At 43.0% G+C, this 20,233-nt stretch overlaps 1 protein-coding gene across 1 annotated transcript; it reads right to left on the bottom strand.

The window, feature by feature from the left end:
• Positions 1-971: 971 nt before the first annotated feature.
• SPIC (Spi-C transcription factor) lies at positions 972-15,328 on the bottom strand. Its single transcript, XM_075001563.1, has 5 exons — positions 15,245-15,328; positions 15,045-15,138; positions 9,416-9,528; positions 4,864-4,972; positions 972-1,399 (listed from the first exon to the last, which is right to left on the bottom strand). The coding sequence occupies exons 1-5, from the start codon at positions 15,326-15,328 to the stop codon at positions 972-974; spliced, it is 828 nt and encodes a 275-aa protein (XP_074857664.1).
• Between the last annotated feature and the right edge of the window lie 4,905 nt (positions 15,329-20,233).

Genomic DNA, 20,233 nt, shown 5'->3' with positions numbered 1-20,233 from the left:
AAATTTCAGCTACATTACCAGTCTGAAGAAAATGTGGAAGGAGGAAGGTGGTATTTTAAATGTGAAATTTATAGCTACTTAAGAGAATTAAAATACATTTTTATTTACAGTTGAATACAAAATTGCTGTTCCTTTAAACACAGAGCTTCTAGAATTATGGGGGAAAGAACTGTAAATATTTTTTTAAAAGTTTAATCCCTGATTGACCCCTTTCTGGCATGGTAGCTCTCCCTGTGAGTGTCACTCCTGCAACAAAATGAGTAACTAGAAATGCTGACTCCATATGTCAAGGAGCAAATTTAAGTGCTTTGGGACTTGTACCTTCACCAACATTTGTAGGTCCCAGCTTCCATGTCATATGGTTGTGCAAATCCAGCGTGATATTTGCTTAGAAAATGTCACTGATGAGCAGTATTGGTTTATAAAGTCAGCACTAGCAGGCAGCATTTAAACATCCTCCATCTTGTATTTTAAAGGCATCCACATTTGAAAGCAAGTCTGAGTTGCAGAGGATAGGTACACATGAAGGCTGTGATTTGAAATCTCGGAGTCTTATCCTGCCATTTTTCCATGCACAGAAGTGCCAGTGAAGTCAGTGAGAGTCACACATGAAGATAAATGTCATGATAAGGCTTTTGATGTCAAACAGACAACCAATCAAATTCTGATCTTGGTTATAAAGGTCTGAATCTGGAGTAAGTCATCTAACTGATATTAGGGAGATCATAATGAGACCTAACAACTGCTGCTTATACAGTAAATGTTTCTTATTCGCTGCAATAGGTGCAAAATTAGAACAGCACTACCCCTTTCTTTTCTCATAATCCCATCCATGGTGCATGTGTGTGTGTATGTGCGCGCGCGCGCGCGCGTGCGTATTTGTTATATTTTAAAAGAAAAAATACATTGCAAGAAAAGTTCTTGATCTTTAAGCCTTTTAGCTATTAAAAAGACAAATTAATGTGACATGCCTAGCTGTTAGCATACTGCATCTCATGGTTATTGTTGTACATGCGATTATAGTAAGTGATCCAATCATCTGAACACTGGTATTCTTGATTATACTGAAGATACGGGCAATAAACTGCTTCTTTTCCAAGGAAGTAAGATGGGGCAAGTCTTTGTAAAACAGCTGCACTGAACTGATAAGTCAGCTTCCTTCGGATTTTAATGATTTCCCCTGTTCTTCCATAGTTCCTCAGCGCTCTGGCCATTTTCTGGTATGTCATGACCTTGCGGTTTCCCTTTCTTTCCCCCCACAGCTCAGCAAGTTTCTCCTTGTTTTTGGAAACAAACTGGAAAACACCATGAGGTTTATCCACCCACTGGATGCAGTTCGCCATACGTGGGTCACACAGAGACTCATGAAGATATTCAAACAGGCGAAGCTTTTTTCTACCTATTAAAAAAAATGCAGGTGGTCAGAACCATTTTGAAAGGTCAGCAGGTGCCCTTTTCTCTTTAAACGTAAAATCTAGGTCAAGCTGGTACCCAGGCACAGATTAACAGTCCCATATAACTGGAGTAGTAGACCAGCAACACAGTTAATGGCTCTATAGTTATGAGACATAGACAGACGGTGGCTTTAGGGATTTCATCACTACAAGATTGAGCGTAGAGTATAAGGTGGCTAGGAAACATTTGGCACTTTGGTAGCTGGCCTTAAAAGTGGCAAATCTAGCAAGATATTTAGACAGATATCTAATGAATGCTGAAGGAAACTACAGTCAAGGTACATATGGGAACCAATACCCTGGAGCAATGCAAGGAAGAGGTTCTGAATGGAACTGGTCAGAATACTTAGGCAAAAGATTGTTGTTGTTGTTGTTGTTGTTGATGATGATGATGGTAAAATATGATGTTTTGTCAAAGACAAGTGGATTCAACAAATTTATTCTGACCAACTGCGAAGGCTTCTGAGGTGGACTTGGTGGTCAATTGAAGAGAGATCTGAATCAAAAGTTTGATCCTTTTTGATCAGAAAATGGACAGATGACAAAATTCCATTTGAAAAGATGTATGGAAGGGTTTTTTTTCTTCATACCAAGGTGGAACTGAAAAAATTCTGATACCTCACAAGTTGTGACAAATAACTGTCATCCTCAAGCCACCTCTAGTTCTAGAGGCTAACTAGGAAACAGATCTAAACACAGAATTTTGAAGTTATTTTTCTCTGCTTATCTAGTTCCATCCCCAGAGCCAGCTAGATTGGGAATGAGAAGCCTGTGTAAAGAAGAGGGACTCAGGGCAGGTCTACAATAGAAGCACTCCATTGGTGTAGGTGTCCTAATGCAGCTGTGTCCCTGTAGCATAGCTGGTGAAGATACTCTCTGCTGATAGGAGAGCACCTTCCCATTGGTATAATTACTTCACCTCTACCGGAGACAGTAGCTATGTTGGTGGGAGTGGGTGTTTATTTCACACCCTTGAGAGATGTAAGTTAGAGCAACTTAAGTGGTAGCATAGACCTGCCATTCATTTTATTGGACACTGAGGGAAACGATTTGGGGAAGGGAAAGACTATGCAGAAGTTCTACTGTAACCAAAGTGAGCAAAGAGTGCTAGCACCTCCAGCTAATAATATATTGGGTAATTCTTGTTGAGGGAGCGGGGGAAGCTGACAATTACCCAGGAGAACTTAGTCTCAACCAAGACATCTGCTAGCGATGACAGTAATTCTGCATCTGGTCGCAAAGAATAGGACAGCTGAACTGGAGGAGGAACCACTTGAGCTCAAGGTACTTTCCAGAAAAGTAATAGGATGTCAGACTAAGGAGTTAAATAAACATAAGCATGCAGCTGGAAGGAAACACTCTGCTACCCCGATGAAAAGTTTAAAAGCAAACATAAGTGACCTAGAATGCTGGGCAATGGAAGAAGACCTGGGACATAACAGGCACTTCTGAAATGGCAGAATAACAAAAATCAAGGGGCCCTGGCTAAAAACTGTACAGGACATTGTAGCAGTTGTGGAATTAGCATTAGAAACAACGAATTGTATAAAGTTAAAAAACTGGAGTGACAAATCAGCATGGATACAAATTTCAAGTAATAAGAATACAACTATACTATACCTTGGTATCCCAAAATAGCTACTCTGCATCTTTGAAATGCACCTGTTGTTTGAATTTTTTTCAAAATCACAGGCACACTATTTCAGCATCGCTGTACTCCTTGTTGCAGGAGGAGTAAGGGATGCTTCAAAATGGACAGCACCAATTGCCAAAATAGCTTATTCTGAAATAAATTCAAAATAAGATACAAAATTGTGTATTTTATTTTGAGTTTAGGGTGTTGTGTAGCCATAGCCTGAATGCACAGGGTTGAAGGAGATCTAACAGGCAGCTGAGTCTAATATAACAGTAATAACAAAATATGACTTCAACTAAAAATACATGTTCAAGTATCACATTAGGGTAGGTTTTAGAGAGGCAATATTTCTATGTTTTGAATTACTATTTCTTGAAATAAGCTTTAGTGTGCACAGGAGGAGAGATGCTATTACTGAGTTAGTCCCAATGAGTTTATTCAAGAACTAACTGCCGTTGAATGACTAGGTCATAATGACCAAACTATAATAATGTTCAACATCAGTAAGCAGGAGAACATGGAAAATGCTGGCTGTCCAAGAGGAAAAGTTAAAAAGGGAGATTTCAAATGCAAGAAAAAAAGTAAGCTACTTAAGAAGACCCAAATATAAAAAATGAGCATTCCATCTCATCATGGAGGCTATTTTAGTCTGCCACTGCAGACTCACAGAAGCCATGCTTTCCCCTAAACAAAAAGAAGTAGTAAAGTAGGAAATAAACTGAGTGATTAAATTGCAAGATGCAAGAGATAATTTGACCCAAACCAGATAGAAAATGGAAATTCAACTCTAGCGAAGTCAATGTAATGGACCATAAACTGTAGCAGGTAAAATGCAAAATGGAATTTAGGAAAGCTAAAAGGGAATTTGAAAAGCAACAGACATACAGAAAATAAATTAAAATTTTCTTTAGGTATTTCAGAAGATTACCTGGGAATTAATGAATCCGTTGTACCACAGGAACAAAAGAAGCAAATATAGTGGATAAAGACATTTGCAAAGAGCTACTTTATTTAGGCTGCAGCTACACTGCATTCCACTTTTGAAAGAGGAATGCAAATGAGCAAGATCAAAAATGCAGCTGAAGTTTGGACTTACATATCCTCATTTGCATATTCTCACACGATCATGCTTCTGAAAGAGGCTATTCCAGAAGCAAAAGCAACCATGTAGATGGGGTTCCTTCAAAAACAAGCCCCGTTTTCAAAATCATTTTATTTCAGTAAGGACGGTTCTTTTGAAAATGGGGTTTGTTTTCAAAGGAACCGTATTTACACAGCTGCTTTTGCTTCTGGAAAAGCCTCTTCTGGAAGCACTATTGCATGAGAATATGTAAATGAGGTGTGGGATATGTAAATCCATGCTTCATTTACATTTTCAATCTTGCTTATTTGCATTCCGCAATGTACCACAGAAACTTAGCCTTTGTTCAAGTGATAAGGAAGGGGTATTTTCAGAGACATCAAAAGATATATACATTTTTGGAAAATGAAAATATTCAGGGACAGTAACATTTTGGCATAGAGGGTTCTGTAAATCACTGAGCTCGCTAAATTATTCCAGTCTTAAAGCTGTTTGTCTGCAGGCCTCAGATCACAACTAAGCCCCCTGGGAGTTATATTACAGTAAATGTTACATTGAAGGACTAATTATATTTCTGCTGATAATGGTAAAGAAAAGAATTGAAGAAATAATTAAAGACACACAATGCACCAATTCTAAAAGAAGGATCTGGAGATAAAAGGTTCACAGATAAGAGAATTCTTTCTACACACCTTTCCCTCCTTTTTGCTGGCCAGGAGTAGTATGCATCACTTGGTTTTCTGCAATATTTGGCAGAGTGTGATAAACAGTTCCTTCAGAGTGTAAATCTGTTGCACTGTTCTTCAAGAAATTAAGATAACAAAGTGTTACTACCATAAAACACTAAATGGGAAAAAAAAAAACTTGAGAAGAACTGGCTCACTGGATCGCATGAAGAAATTCTAGCATTTGTCACATAACACACAGCTCTTCCCCAATACTACTGTGGGCTTGTCTACACTTGCCCTCTCCTTTGAAGGGGGCATGTAAACGAGCCCACTTGATAAATAGCAATGAGGTGCTGTGCTGCATATGCAGCACCTCATCAGCCTAATTCTCGTCACGTGAACTGTGAAGTTGCAAACTTCGAAGCACTGGCAAGCCCTGTGCCCATGGACACTTTGAAGTACCCGTGCAAGTTCGAAGTCCCTTACTCCCAAAACGTTTAGGAAGTACGGGCACTTCAAATTTGTGTGGTACTTTGAAGTGCCCAAGGCTACATGGCTTCCCAGCACTTCAAAGTTTGCAACTTAGAATTCACGTAGCAAGAATTAGGCAAATGAGATGCTGCATATGCAGCGCAGCACCTCATTGCTATTGACCAAGCAGACTCATTTACATGCCTCCTTCAAAGGAGGGGGCTTGTGTAGACGAGCCCTGTGTGTAGTGTTAATAAAGAGCATTGTCAAGCTATGTGCTGATAGTTGTCGCATGAGGAAACAAGGTGGGTGAGGCAATGTCTTTAATTGTACCAATATTTGTTGCTGAGAGAGACAGGCTTTTGAGACACGCAGGCTATGTCTACAGTAGCCTCCACTTTCAAAAGGGGGATGCTAATGAGACACTTTGGGATATGCTAATGAAGCACTGCAATGAATATGCAGCACCTAATTAGCAGAATGGTGGCTGCGGCACTTCAAAAGTGCTGCTTTCAATCGTGCACAGCTTGTCTACATGGGGTCCTCTTCGAAAGGAGCCCGCACACTTCAAAATCCCCTTGTTTCTATAACCAAATAGGTCCTTTCGAAAAGGACCCTGTGTAAATGAGCCATGTGTAATCGCAAGTGGCACTTTTGAAGTGCCGTGGCTGCCATTATGCTAATGAGGTGCTGCATATTTATTGCAGTGCCTCATTAGCATATCCCAAAGTGTCCCATTAGCATCCCCCTTTCCAGAGGGCATGTCTACACAGGCTATGTCTACACAGCAGCCCTATTTTGAAATAAGCCATTCTGGAATAGCTATTCCAAAATCGTCATTTTGAAATAGGGCTGCTACACACAAAAATGTATTTTGAAATAGCTCTTGGGTATTTCAAAATACATAGTCTGCACACAGCACTTATTTTGAAATAATGCCTATTTTGAAATAACTATTTCTAAATAGATGCTGTTAAGACAGGCTGCTTACGTCTACACTGCAGAGGTCTTTCATAATAAGCTCTTCCGGAAGATCTCTTCTGAAAGAACTTCTTTCGAAAGAGCGCATTCACACACAAAATAGCAGATCAAAAGAGTGATCTGCTCCTTCGAAAGAGAGCATCCACACAGTCCCTGCTCTTTCAAAAGACTGGACCAGGGATCAAAAAAATCAGGCCCTATAAGGACTGCCCTTTCAGAAAGAAAAAAGGGCCTGCACAGCACCCACACACAGTTTCTGTCGAAAGAAGCTTTTGAAAGGGGGTGCTCTTCCTGAATGGGAAAGGAAGAGCGATTTTGAAAGGAGTGCCTCATTCTTTCGATTTACTTTCAAAAGAACACTTTTTGTGCGTAGACGGTCCGCTGGATTTTTCAAAAGAGCTTGCTAGTGTAGATGCAGCTGCTGCATCTACACTACCCCTCCCAAAAAAACCACTGGGAATAAGGGTGCTTTGGAAAGCAGGATTTCCTTTCAAAGGAACCCGTCTACACAGCTGTTTGTGTTTTTAAAGCAGCCCCTTTCAGAAGCAAGGTCCCATGGGAGCCTGCAAATAAGGTGTGAGATATTTAAATCTGTACCTCATTTGCATTTTTGATTGGCTGCATTTACATGCCCCTTCCAAAAGGAAGGGATAGTGTAGATGCAGCCACAGGGAATTGTGCTTTTTTTGAAACAGCTATTTTGAAGTAAGCACTATCCCGCCATCTTAACAGAACCTAATTCAAAATAGTTATTTTGAAATTGGCTTTATTCCTCCTGCAGAGGGTTACCAATTTCGAAATAGCAGGTATATTGTGCAGATAACAGCAAAGTTATTTTGAAATAACAGCTGTTGTCGTGAAATAACTTGGCTATGTGGCCATAACCATAGATCTCTTCTTTAGGTCTGGGCATAGGCACTAGCTTCTCCTCTATCTGTTGGGAGCTTGACTCACCACACACTACAGCGCAAGCCCCACCCCAACTCCACACCTGCTCCCAAGCCTCCACTCCACCTCTTCCTAATCCTGCTCTGTCCTGGCCCTTCCCCTTCCTGCTCATGCTCAGCACCTGTCCCCAAAAGCATGACCCCACCCTGCCTCTTTCCTGCCACCTCCCCTGAGCATACCCTATCGCTGCTTCTCCCCCTCCTTCATAGAGCATCCCAAACCCAACGGCAGGAGGAGCTAGGATGAAGGGGAAGGGGTTAGTCAGTGGGACTACTGGTGGTTGAGAGAGAGGGAGGAAGAGAGGGAGCATGGAGAACTTGGATGCTGGTGGGTGCTGAGCACCTGCTAATTTTTCCCAAAGGTACTTCAGCACCAGAACAACCACAGAGTCCACACTTATGGGTCTAGGAAAGGTATTCTTAGCATCATGGCTAAATACAAAATGGAACAAATGGTTATAGCACATATAACACATATTTTAAGGACTTTAAAGGTACAGTTGCCCATTAACACCCTCTTCAGTCATAGCACCAAGGAGAGTTAGTGGGTTACAGACTGTTGTAATGAGCCATAAATCCAGTGTGTCTGTTTGGTCCATGGTTATGTCTGCACTACAAGTTTTGTTAGTGTAACTTATAAATAAATCCCCCCTCTATCACCCCTGGAATGATGTAAGTGCATGGACAGCAGTCTGTTGTGGGGGTTGGAGTAGTTAAGCTGATGTGAGCATTCAAAATGGCTTCATTATAGAGCTTACAGTGATGCAGATGCTTCAGTTCAGCTGTGCTATGGTAAATGGCCTAGTGGCTAGCAGAATTATGAACTTAAGTTTCCAAGCTCAGCTTTTGAAAGCATTGTGCAGGTTTCCTTTGAGGATGAGGATGGACAGACATAAAGGCTATGGCCACACTGGGCCACAACTTTGAAATGGCCATGGTCATGTCTCCACTGAGAGAGATAAGGGGATTTCAAAATGTGCGGGGGTCCTTTCGAAAGGACCCACATGTAGCTGCGCCAAGCCACAGGTGTTTGAAAGCAGCGCTTTCGAAGTGCTGCTGCCAGGAGCATCCTAATGCTAATGAGGCGCTGAATACTCAGTTCAGCGCCTCATTAGTAATCTTCGAAATGGCCAGTTGCATGGCCATTTTGAAGTTTTGGCCAAGTGTGCCCACAGCCAGAGTGATTGTTTTGATGGAGCCAAGACACCAGGGACTCTCATCAGGGCTTCCCACTGTAGAGGGGACTTTGTGGGGAAGGCAATGCAGCCTAGGACCTATCACCATGCTCAAAAGCAGACCATGGAGTCAAAGGAGATGGGTGTGGGGATTTTATGAGGGACACCAGCCACCTGCTGCTCCCTGACCAAGCCTTTTCCCCTTCCATTGCTGCTCCATCTATGCACTGTCCTCTTCCTGACCCTGCTCTGCCCCCCACATGCCTCTTCCCACAGAAGCAACATGCTGCTTTGGATGGGTGGAAGGTAGTCCCCCACTCCCCTGCAGTGGTGCGACCTGAAAGTAGTGCTGCTCTGGGTGGGGAGGGACACTGAGGATGCACATGGCCCCCTTTGCACCCCATGTGTCACCTCTGCATGGAGTAAAGGAGAAGTTTTATTTCAGTACTTGGTCGGCCACACTCACTTAAAAAGGGTGAATGGCCTTTCAAGGTAGAGTAGAGCCCTTTCAAGAATCCCAACCGCTGCCACTTAGGCTGGTAGTGAGACAAGCACATGCACAGTACTTGGAAATCTTGCTTTTCTTCTTGTAAACCATGTCAGTCAAGAGAATCATTTAAAGCATCCTACCTGGGGACAGACTGGACACTGGACTTTGTTCTTCTCCACCTGCTGCCCAAATAATATAAAGATGACCCTTCCACATCTTATTGGCATTTTTGTTAGTCTGCACAGAGGTCCAGTGGCTCTTGTTAATTGATGCACCACTGTGCAAAAGACTAAGGATCTATTTCTATCTATACCCTATGATTTCCTTTACCCGATGGTGTCAATAGTTAAGGTTGGTGCTAAAGGGGGATCATGAAACATACTGTTTCAACATTTTCTCATGAACCTTAATATGAATTACTTTTGACCACACTGGATTTTTGTCAAAGATGTGAAATGTAAACAGCTGGGTTTCATTTTACAGCTGCTTTCTACATTGTGTGATTTACTTACAATTACATTTCTCCAATTGTATACTGGTTCCTCTGTAGATGGTGCAGCAAAGTAGTTTGGACTTGCTTGGAGGTGAGGATGATGGTCAATTAGGGTCAGGCAATTTTTATAGTCTACTTGAAAATTTGGGAAAAATAGAAAAATTGAGGAAAAGGAAAGAAAAGGTGTTATTTAAATCACTTCAACCACTCTTCCTTCTGGTTTGCCACTCTACCAGTTCACTTTGTCCTTCTGTCTCCCCTCTAGATTATAAATTTTGCCAGAACAGGGATTCTCTTAATATTAGTGGTTTATCCAGCTCCATGCATATAGTAGCCACATACAAAGACTAATAATAATTACACTAGTTTGTTGAGTTTTTTAGTTTGATAGAAAATGGAAGTCATGAAAAGAGACGTTGATCCATATAAAATATTTTGGGTAATATGGAAAAGGCTCATGCTCACCAAATATAAACCTGAACATTGGGAAGATCATAGAAGACTAAATATTTGCCAGAATTGTTAGATAGGAAAAGAAAACATTGTATACATCCTATACAGATGTCCACTAGGATAAGCAATTGGAATGAAATAATAAATAGAATTATGAAAGAATGATTTTAGGCTGCTCCATCCTTCCTGTCTATCTGAAATCTTCATAATGAGGGGCCTAGAGAATGTTTCTAATCTAAATGAGCTTCAGCGAAAGTCATCCAGAGAGCATCTACAAGGCCAAAAAGAACTAGAATGAAAGATGTTTAAAGAAACCATAATGGAATACACGGCTGATACATCTTGGAACAATAACACACCATTTAAATTAACAGACAACTCATTTGAAGGAATATGGATCCACATTTTGAAATAGCAACAAAGGGTCCTGTGGCACCTTGTAGACTAACAAAAAAGTTTTGAGCATGAGCTTTCGTGAGCACAGACTCACTTCATCAGATGCACATTTTGAAATATGGATCCTCTCCTGAAAACTGCTGAACACTGGATTTCCAAAACTTGGCATCCCTCTGGATTGGGTCCTATCTGGTTATAGATAAGATCAGTGCTACATATGGTACAATTTATCAAAGCTTTGAAGAAATTATGAATATATAGACTTCTTCAGCAAATATAAATCTGCATAGAAAGTAGTTATGCTGATAAACATCAGCTGGGGATCTGACCCAAAGTAGATATGACTATATCTCTGGATTAGATTGTGCTATGTAAACATGTCAAATAATAATATATGCCTCTTGGGAAAAATTCTGGCTTATTGAAGTCAATAAAAGTTTTGCCCCTGACTTCAGTGGGGCCTGGATTTAACACTTTGTCTTCCTGTTTCCCCTCTCTATTCTTTATGTAAAATTAACCAAAAAAACATAGAAATGAACTCAAGTGGTACAGTATTTGATTCACAAGACCTTCTCTATATCACAAATCTCAGTTGACAGCCTGTTTCTGTTTTAAGTTTTTAAAGGCCATCAGCTGTGTCTACATGTGCAAGAAACTTCAAAAAATATCTGGCTCTCTTTTGAAAGCACGTGAGGAACATCTACACACGTAACACATTCTTTTGAAAGAAAATCGAAGGAACGTGGCGCAGACTTTGAAATCTGAATCCCAATCCTATATCAGCAAGACCATCCCCTTTCAAAAACTATTTTGAAAGAGTACACGTGTAGGTGCTCCACGGCCTGCTCTTTCGAAAGAGGAGTCCACCATGGCACTAGCCAGCTGGAGCGCAGGGATGGTCTAGCCTGCAGCAGCAGGGCCTTATGATCGCGGCATCCAGCCGCCCTTAAAGCAACAAGGACACAGGAACCCCATGGTAGGAAGCTGAGAGCGTGCTAGGAGCAGCCCCATCACAAGCTCCCACAGCACTCCCTCAGCACAGCCCTGGAGCAGCACTGGTGAGCCATAGACAGCAGCCAGCCCCCACAGGAGCCCCAGACCCTACTGCCCTGAGAGCCCTCACAGGGTTCCCAGGAGCCCCGGGGAAAAAAATGGGCTCCCTCCTGAAAGGAGCAGGAGCTGAGGGACCTCCTCAGCCTATGGAAGGAGGAGGTGGTCTTCCGCGAAATGGGTGTGAAGCAGCAAAATGCTGTTGAATAGGCCTGCCTGGCCCAGGGCCTCCTCACGAGAGCCACCTGGAGCGCACTGCTGACCAGGTTCACAGTAAAGTAAAGGAACTGTGGCAAAGTTATGCCTGGGCCTGGGATGAGGCTGGCCACTCTGGGGCAGCTTTTGCTGCCTGCTCTTACTATAGGAAGCAATGGGGTATCCTGGGGCCCAAGGACAGCTCCCCAGCACCAGTGGTCCTCAACACTTCAGTGGACAAGCTGCAGCCGGAGGCAGAGGAGTGGACCGGGGACCGAGGAGGTGGAAGTGATCACCCAGTGGTTGAGTGAAGAGGAGGACCTCACCATCTACATCCCCTCCTGCTCATCCAGCCGGACAACCGGGAGCCAGGCATCACCAGATGTCACTGAGGAACCCTCGGGTATGTCCGCAGCAGAGTGCACATGCTAGTCCACAGGGTGGGGACAACGCACCTGCCATGCACAGGACCAGCGGTCCTGGGCCAGACGCTTCCCAGCCTGGCATGGCACATGGCATGGCACATGGCACCCCGTGACAGCTGCTGATGATGACTGGTACCCGCCCCTGGTGGACAGTGCTATGAGCTGCAGGGTAATGGGTAGTTGGGGCTGGACAGCACCCAGGGACCACTCCACATGGGCCAGCAACCCCGACCTGCCCAACATACCCCCTCCTGTCACTCTGGAGGATAGGATGCGTGGCCCCCGGGAGGGGGAGTGGTGCCCCAGGGGGAGGGATGCTGCCCCCATGGTCACAGCCCCCAGGGCCATGAAACTGTACCGACATGCTGTCCTTCTCTCCATACAGCTGCACCACCTGCGGGCTGGGAGAGCCCCATGCTGTCCATCGTCCTGGAGAGTACCCCCCGTCAGAGGTGGAGAGAGCCCAGGCAACCTGGGACAGGGTCATTACAAACCTTGAGATCATAGACAGCACTCACCTCCTCGCCCTCCCTGCCACTCCCCCCTCTGAATCCCCTGCCACTCCCCTCCTGAGCCCCTCCCACAGCCTTACCTCCTGGTGCTCCCCACCCTCTCCCCATCCCTCCGAGAACCCTGCACCTAGTGGGGGCCAGGGATCCTGGGGCCGACAGGGCTTGAGGCCTACCACCCCAGCCCTGGACTAATCCCTCTCACCCCTCTACCGGGTTGAGAACCCTCCCGTCCCACTCCAGTCTGAGAGCCCTCATGCTGCCGCTCAGTACACTGTTGTTCCCTGCCCCTCGTACAGTTTGCCACTCAGAGTTTAAACAGTGCATAGATAAATGGTTTATTTTGCTAACACCCCTGCGTTCTGTGCTCTTTGGGGAGGGATGGTGGATGCCTGATGTGCAGGTGTGGTCGTGGTGGTGGGGATGGTGAGGGGTGGATGTGCATGGGGGATGAGCATGAGTGTGGGTCACTGGAGCCTGGCCACGAAGCTCTGTCAGAGGGCATCCCTGATTTGAAGGCCCTCCTGGTGGATGCACCCGGCTGCTCGTACCCAGGGCTGGCCCTGCTTTCTCCCCCACAGATGTAAGCATCCTTCTTGCCTTCCACCTGTGCCATGTTCAGGACCCCGATCTCCAGCTGCAAGTGGAGACACCGCCACTGCCCCTTAAGGCACCCAAAGGCCTGTTCAACAACATTGTGGGCCTGTTTGTGGCGGGCGTTGAATGCCTCCCGGGTGGGGTCAAGGTGACCCGTATACGGCTGCCTGAGCCACAGCTGTAAGCGGTACACTGCGTCTGCCACCATGCAGAGTGGCCTGGTAACATTCCCCCCCGCCCCCACCGGAATCTCCTGCTGTGGGATGAAGGTACCAGCCCCCATGTACTGGCAGAGGCCGGAGTTCTTGAAAACACAGGTGTCGTGTGTGGCTGGCCCAGCCCACATAGACATCCATGAACCAGCCCCTGCAGTCCACCAGGGCCTGGAGGACCACTGAATAGTAACCTTTTCAGTTCACAGGCTGGTTCGGGCTGTGTGCCGGGGTGTGGACAGGGATGTGTTTGCCATTCAAGTCACCAAAGCAGTTTGAGAAGCCCAGTGTGGCAAATCCTGTGACAGTAGCATCTGGATCCCCTGGGGGATGACCCTGTGCAGTAGCATCACGTTCATGGCTCAGGTGACCTACATGGGGGGGAAGGGGGACATGCACTCCCATGAGGGCATGGTGGGGCATCCCCAGCCCCTGCCCCCAACCTCCCCTCACCTGCCCCTTCCCGGCCCCCGCCCCCCACCTCCCCTCACTTGCCCCCTCCCGGTCCCCTTCCGGTCCCTTCCATCCCCCTTGCCTGCCCCCCACAGCCAAGGATCTCCCTAGCCCCAGACCCCCCACTCCCCTGTGAGGGGATGTGTGACCCAGGCCCAACGTACCTCCATGAGTACGGCCCCGATGGTGGCCTTGCCCACCCTGAACTTGTGTCCAGCTGAGAGGTAGGAGTCCGAGGTGGCCTGCTTCCAGATGGCTATGGCGACGCGCTTTTCAAGGGAGCGAGTGGGCCGCATGCAGGTGTCCTGGTGCCTGAGTGCGGGGGTGAGCTGGTGGCAGAGCTTGTGAAAGGTCTGTCTGGTCAGGCGGAAGTTGCAGATCCATTGGGCATCATCCCACTCTCCCAGCACCAGGCGGTCCCACCTGCCGGTGTTGCTGGGGTGGCTTCAAAGGCACCGGTGCACCTGGGGGTGTGGGAACTGGCGGGGTCCTGGGTGAGGACTACCCAGCCACCTGAGTAGATGGGGGTGGCTGCAGTGACAGTGCACTGCACTGCCAGCAAGGCCTCCATGATGACACTGTCCTCAGCAAGGTGCAGCTGCTGGGACTCCATCCCAGGGCACAAGTGAGTGCTGCTTGGCTGGGGGCATCTGGGCGGCACTCAGCTTGTGCAGAGTAGAGGGTTGTGAGAGGGGCCCATTAAGGGAGCTGCTGGCTGCAGTCCAGAAGGATTTGTTGGCCAGGGGACCCTGTCCCTGTCGTTTCTAGCCCCCTTCTTTCGAAAGAGTGTAGCCATGTGGATGCTCCCTTTTGAAAAAATGTAGCGAGCTTTCAATCTGCATTTTACGTGTGGTTGCTCTCTTTTGAAAGCTGCACTTTTGAATGCCATCTGTCGATTGTTGCCCTTTTGAAGGGGTGCTTATGTGTAGACACAGCTGTCCTGTTTAAACTTAAAACTTATAGAAACACAGCTTTCTAAGAGATTGTCCAGAACTCAAGTTACTGAACGCGTGCAAAAATGTTTATCTTAATTTATATTTGAAGAATTTATATTTAATTTATATTTAATTTATATTTGAAGAATCCATCCTAACGTAAATTCAGTGAATATAGACATTAATTATCCTTAAACTTTTTTTTTCCTCTTTGCATTGGTACTCATTGACGCATCTGTTCTTCCATGGTGCATTGCAGGATGTTTCGCAGTTAAATACAACAGGAAAAGTAAAAATGGCTGCTACGCAATAATTATGAATACTTTGACAATAGGAAACTATTTTCCAAACAAAGCAGTTAAAGGCTTTTTTTTCTGTAAAAAATTTTAAATTGCTAAAGCATAAAGGAAGAATATATTTTACCTGGAGAATACTGAATTTCACCCTCAGAATGTTGCTGTAACACCTCTAAGGCATCTTCAAAGGCCTGACCCAATATGTCCTGGTCAGTATAATTCTGTAATAACAATACATTTTTTCTGTTTGAAATCAACAAAGAACAGCTTTGATCCTTCAAATTCAAATTACTTGGAAAATCTCAAATAAATAGAACTTTATCATACATTGCGGACAAGATAGAGCATTCTGGAAAACATGAAGTATGCAGACACTGACAGCATGATCCTGTAACCTATATATTTGTACATAGTTTCTGGTTCTTTGAGAAGTTTCTTTGTGATCAATAGAACTATTAATGTGGCTGTATTTACTCATGAATTCAAGTGTTTCCTGGATCATGTCTTTAATTTGCCACAAAAGTTTGGTTTTTTGCATTTTTGTTTTGGTCTTTAATAGGAATATTTATATCTCTAATATAATAATAATTTATTAAAACTAAAGTTATGAAATGTTAACATAGAAGTGGCTTAAAGTGTGATACACAAGATAGGAACTGTTATGCACAGAACAGGCTATAATATTGCAAAGGAACATAAGGTAAACCACATTGTGGCATTTTACAAAACCACTTATTGCCAGTATATGGTTGCTTGGTATATTATTCAAAGCAGGGATAACAACAATTTTGCAAACTATGCAAACTCCTAAGAATTTTCTAGCAGTAAACGGAAAGCTGTTTTGAATTAAAAATGGTAATAAAGGGACTTCAGACTTACCATTATTCAGATATCAAAGCTGCAATCCTGTTTCAAGGAAGCAATATTATTTTCAGTTAGTTCAACATGAGTAAAATTACTTCAGTGGAATCAGTGGTGTTACTTGTACAGCTCAGAACAGAATGTGATGTAATATTTATGTAATTTATGTCGCTATTGATAAAAACCTACCTACATTTTGAAAGTGTGATTTGATTGAAGTTGTTATATAATTAATGTTAAATTAGTTGCAACATTGATTTTAGAACTTTGTCTTGGATTTTTTAAGAAAAATTCTACACAATTTCTCAGTGTTAAGATTTCTTGGAAGTACCGCATTACTTTCACTGACACTATTAAGTCTGTCACTATTACCTCACACATCTAACTTCAATCTACACATCGACATTTTAGAGAAATTTTAAAGTGAACATATATTGGTATTGGCATTAAATCTTGATTACCTTAATCTCTTGATTTCCCAAAGAATATTGTCCTGACTCAGGTATTTAAGTCTTTCTGGCAGATGTCACTGAAAACAAGAATAGGTTTTTTTCCTCCAGTATAACGTAGCACATAAATATTTATGTAATAACCATCCAGTGTAATTGTCAGTCACTCAAGCAAATTAGGTAGTTTTATAGACAGTCATGATAGATAAACTTTTAACCAGCTCAGTATAAAATGTATGTGATATGCAGTATTACGTAAAGATGGTTTCTTAGCATTGATTTTGATGCGTGTGCACACACACACATATGTACACATATATGTGTATATATATGCAGTTTTATACAATAAGATTTGCTGCCTCTCTGAAATCTGATCTGTAAATTTTTCAGTTTTAGGAATTATATTCAAAATTAATTAAAAAATCAATAAAACAGTATTTCACCTCTCTGAAAACGTGATCCTGCTCCATTGAAAACAGTGGAAATTTTAGCATTGACTTCAATAGAGCAGAATTAAGCTGTATAGGAGAGTTTGGATGAAGTGTTTACATACAAATGAGAAACAAATACTTTGTTCCTAGCTGACCATAGAGATTTGACCTGTAAAATACACTGCTTTAAAAAAGTTGCAGTGTATTTTAAAATGTATATCAAAGTACTGGCTAAATTTTACAGATGTCTTTTAAACCTTTCCTGACTTATTGCTTGCTGCTATATATGCAGTTCTGAGAGTCTAAACAAAAAAGCATAAAATCCTGGCCCAAAAAAGTCAGTGGTTGTTTTGTCATTGACTTCAGTGTGATAAGAATTTCTCCTCCAAGTCCTGTCTCTGTAACATACACAGGAAGAACCAAGTTAATCTTGGTGTAAAGATCTTTGATTTCAGAAATAACTGAAGACAGATTTTTGCCCATGTATTTGTTGCATACTGAGCTTTAGACATTAATTTTAAGGCTTCATTCTGCATTACTGAATGCAATGCGGGTTCATATATAAAATCTGTATTTACGGCATTTTGGTTAACATACATTACTTAAAATGGAGCTGTTTTATCTAACCAGAATTCCAAATTAGCAAGTGGTAAGGCTGATTACATCACAACAATAATTGATGGCTTACATATCCTAAAACAGTAAAATATTGATTACCACTGAATGACTGTATCATGTGCAGAGCTAAGTATGGAGAAAGAAAAAATAGTCTGAACACTTACCTAGGATAAAAACTTCACATACAACACAAGGAATCAGTTCATAAATAATGAAGGACTGGCTTACTACAGTGATAGGCTGGCAGAAAGGTTCCATTAAATAGCTGATTTTGGGGAAGTGCTTCAACGAAGGGTTTTTGTTTTGTTTTTGAGCAAAGGTACAGCACTGTGCCATTGTAATCTTTCATTTTGCCTAGGGCAATAGATGTCTGTAGAAATGCTTTTTTTCCAACAGCAGAGCAATTTTCTTTGGAATAAAGTGAAGTAGTTAAATGTTTGCTTAAAATATGAATAATTATAAGCAATTAAAATGATTCTTTATGACTGTGGGACAACCTTGTAAACTCATTATGACAATATTACAGCCTAGGTACAAAATTTGCTTGTCTTCCCTTTGCCATGAAGATGGTGATGGTTGGGGTGAGGTGCTGGAGTGGAAAGAGAAATTAATACTGTCCAAGCCATGCTGGAAGAAAGACGGGGCCAATAGATGTGGTTTAATTAGAATACAACCTTATTCACTCTGAAATACCTAGTTATAAATTATACAATACATATAATCATTTAGTTGACTGATTTCTCCAAATTGGACAGCTGCTGTCAGTCCTCCTTCTTCCCAACCTGGTCACGGCCACACTTTGGCTAGGGCACTGCTACCATCCCTTTGTATGAAGACTAAGGGGTTGGAAAACAAGGGGGATTAGTACTCTGCTATACCAGACATTAGGAGTGCTGAATTGCCTTCCCCAAGTTTCCTTAAGGAATGCTTTTCTCTAAACCCACTTCTAATCTATCTTATCCAATACCCATAATCCTTCCATAACAAGAATGTGTATTCCACATCTGACACAACAATGCTTGGCTGTCTTCTTCAACCCTCTACCCAGTTTGCCAATACTTACCAATTCCTTCCCTAATATCAGACAAACATGCTCCCCCATCAGATAGAGGTGCCCCTTCCTTCCCGAATAACTCTGGCACTCAGTAAGATATGCACAGATGAGTAATTACAATTTCCTATTGATCACACATGGATTTATACATCTCCCAATTTATATGTCTTCTGGCCTTACACATCCATGAAGGCTTTATGGTTCCATGCCATAGCCTCCTCTGTCACATTTTAGACCAAATAATTGCCATAAACTGGGAAAAAGTCCTGGATCTGCCCTGAATTGCTCTTCACTTTGGTCATCAGATCAGCCCCCGACACACTCTTCACGCATTTTGAGATGAAAAGTAATCATATCGGGGCCCAAATACACAAAGGTATTTAGGCTGCTATCATCCACTGATTTTAGTAGAAGATAGGAGCCTAAATACATTTGTGGATCTAGGCACTGGTACCTGCAGTCATGGTAACACGTTACTCATCCAGCAATCTTCCCTGAGAGGATAACCTTGTAGGGTTTTTTTTTTAAATTTTGGAAGGCTGTTATGGAATCAATAAAGCCACAGTTAATATAGCCTAATACATACTGATTTTTCTTATTTCAAAGTACACTCATCTCTAACAATTACCTTTCCCAAACAAGGGGCCAGAGCCTCAGCTAGTATAACACATCTAAGGCTTTGTCTAGACTGTGGGGAACTGTTGGCAAAAGTTATGCAAATTGCATATTGCAGCTTGCATATCTTTTGCCAACAGTTCCGTTGGGAGGTGCTTTTCTGACATATGGCCAATCCACTTATCTGTTGGGACATCCCTTCTTCCTTGTGGGATGAGGTGTACAGGGATGTTAACAGAACACTCCCAACTGGCAGATCTCTTCTGTGAGATCTGCAGTCTCAACGCACGCTCTGTCCACAAAACTTCTGTCAATGGAAATTTTGTCGACAGAAGCCTGCAGTCTAGATATGGCCATAGTTATACTGGTTTCAATGGAGATATGCCAGTTTATACCAGCTGAAGGTCTGGTCGAATGTACAAATTAGGAAGAAATTTCTTTAAATGAAAATCCCAATTGTAAACACTTGCAGTCTTTGAGAATGTTGGGAGGTAGAGCTGAACTTCCTGGCTGGCTCATTCTACACAATAGGCCAACCCAAACCCCAGAACTGAACAACATACATTTTGGGGAAGTTTGGTTCTGCATTAAAGTGCAGAACTGCAGCTCTGGCCCAGCTGTATTCCAAGTATGAATAACCTGGTTCTCCACAAGATATTCAGACTTTCCAAGTTGTGCAAGCCCTGGAATGCTGAAAATTGCTGGTTCTTTATCAAACTAATTTAAATAACGAAAGACGACCCTGATGCAGCAGCCCCGCAGAACATTGGTACTCTCCTGGTAGGTGTTGCAGGAGAGTTTTACTCCCTAGTGTTCAGCACTCCTGATTGTTGGGAGAGTTCCAGCTCTCACCTGAGTTTTGGTGTCTAAAGGTACACAGAGGTAGACCCATCTGTTTTGGCATATTTTCCAACATGACCTCAGTTGCATGCCATGCAGTGCTTCAAAATAGTACTCACCCAGATGAGCCAAGCAGTATCTTTAACAAGCTCAGTGTGAAGCTCACATAAATGAATGACTATCAATTGGTAATACTGCACATGACTCTGAACTGGATAACTGAACTGCAGACAATATAGTTAGTTCCTACAAATATGTGTGGGTGCCAAAGAAAAAAACAGTTTACAAAACTAGGCACTAAACCTTCAAGATAGCTGACATTTTTCCTAGAAAACCCAGTGTTGTGTTTTAAATCTAGTATTTCATTTTACACATTATTCTCACCTGACTCGTGTTCTAAAAGGAAAAGGGACTGCAAGAAGTGGGCTTAAAATTGTGAATCATGACT

This window comes from Carettochelys insculpta, chromosome 1, assembly GCF_033958435.1.
Source record: "Carettochelys insculpta isolate YL-2023 chromosome 1, ASM3395843v1, whole genome shotgun sequence".
Taxonomy (NCBI): domain Eukaryota; kingdom Metazoa; phylum Chordata; order Testudines; family Carettochelyidae; genus Carettochelys; species Carettochelys insculpta.
Note: the sequence above shows the minus strand (reverse complement) of the source record. Positions and strands in the feature narration are given on the sequence as shown.

Coding starts and splice junctions, on each gene's coding strand:
- SPIC (XM_075001563.1), bottom strand. CDS start 15,328: ATGTACAAATATATAGGTTACAGGATCATGCTGTCAGTGTCTGCATAC. Junction 4,973..9,415: donor ACAATTGGAGAAATGTAATT/GTAAGTAAATCA, acceptor AATTTCTTGAAG/AACAGTGCAACAGATTTACA. Junction 1,400..4,863: donor CCAGCAAAAAGGAGGGAAAG/GTGTGTAGAAAG, acceptor TTTTTTTAATAG/GTAGAAAAAAGCTTCGCCTG.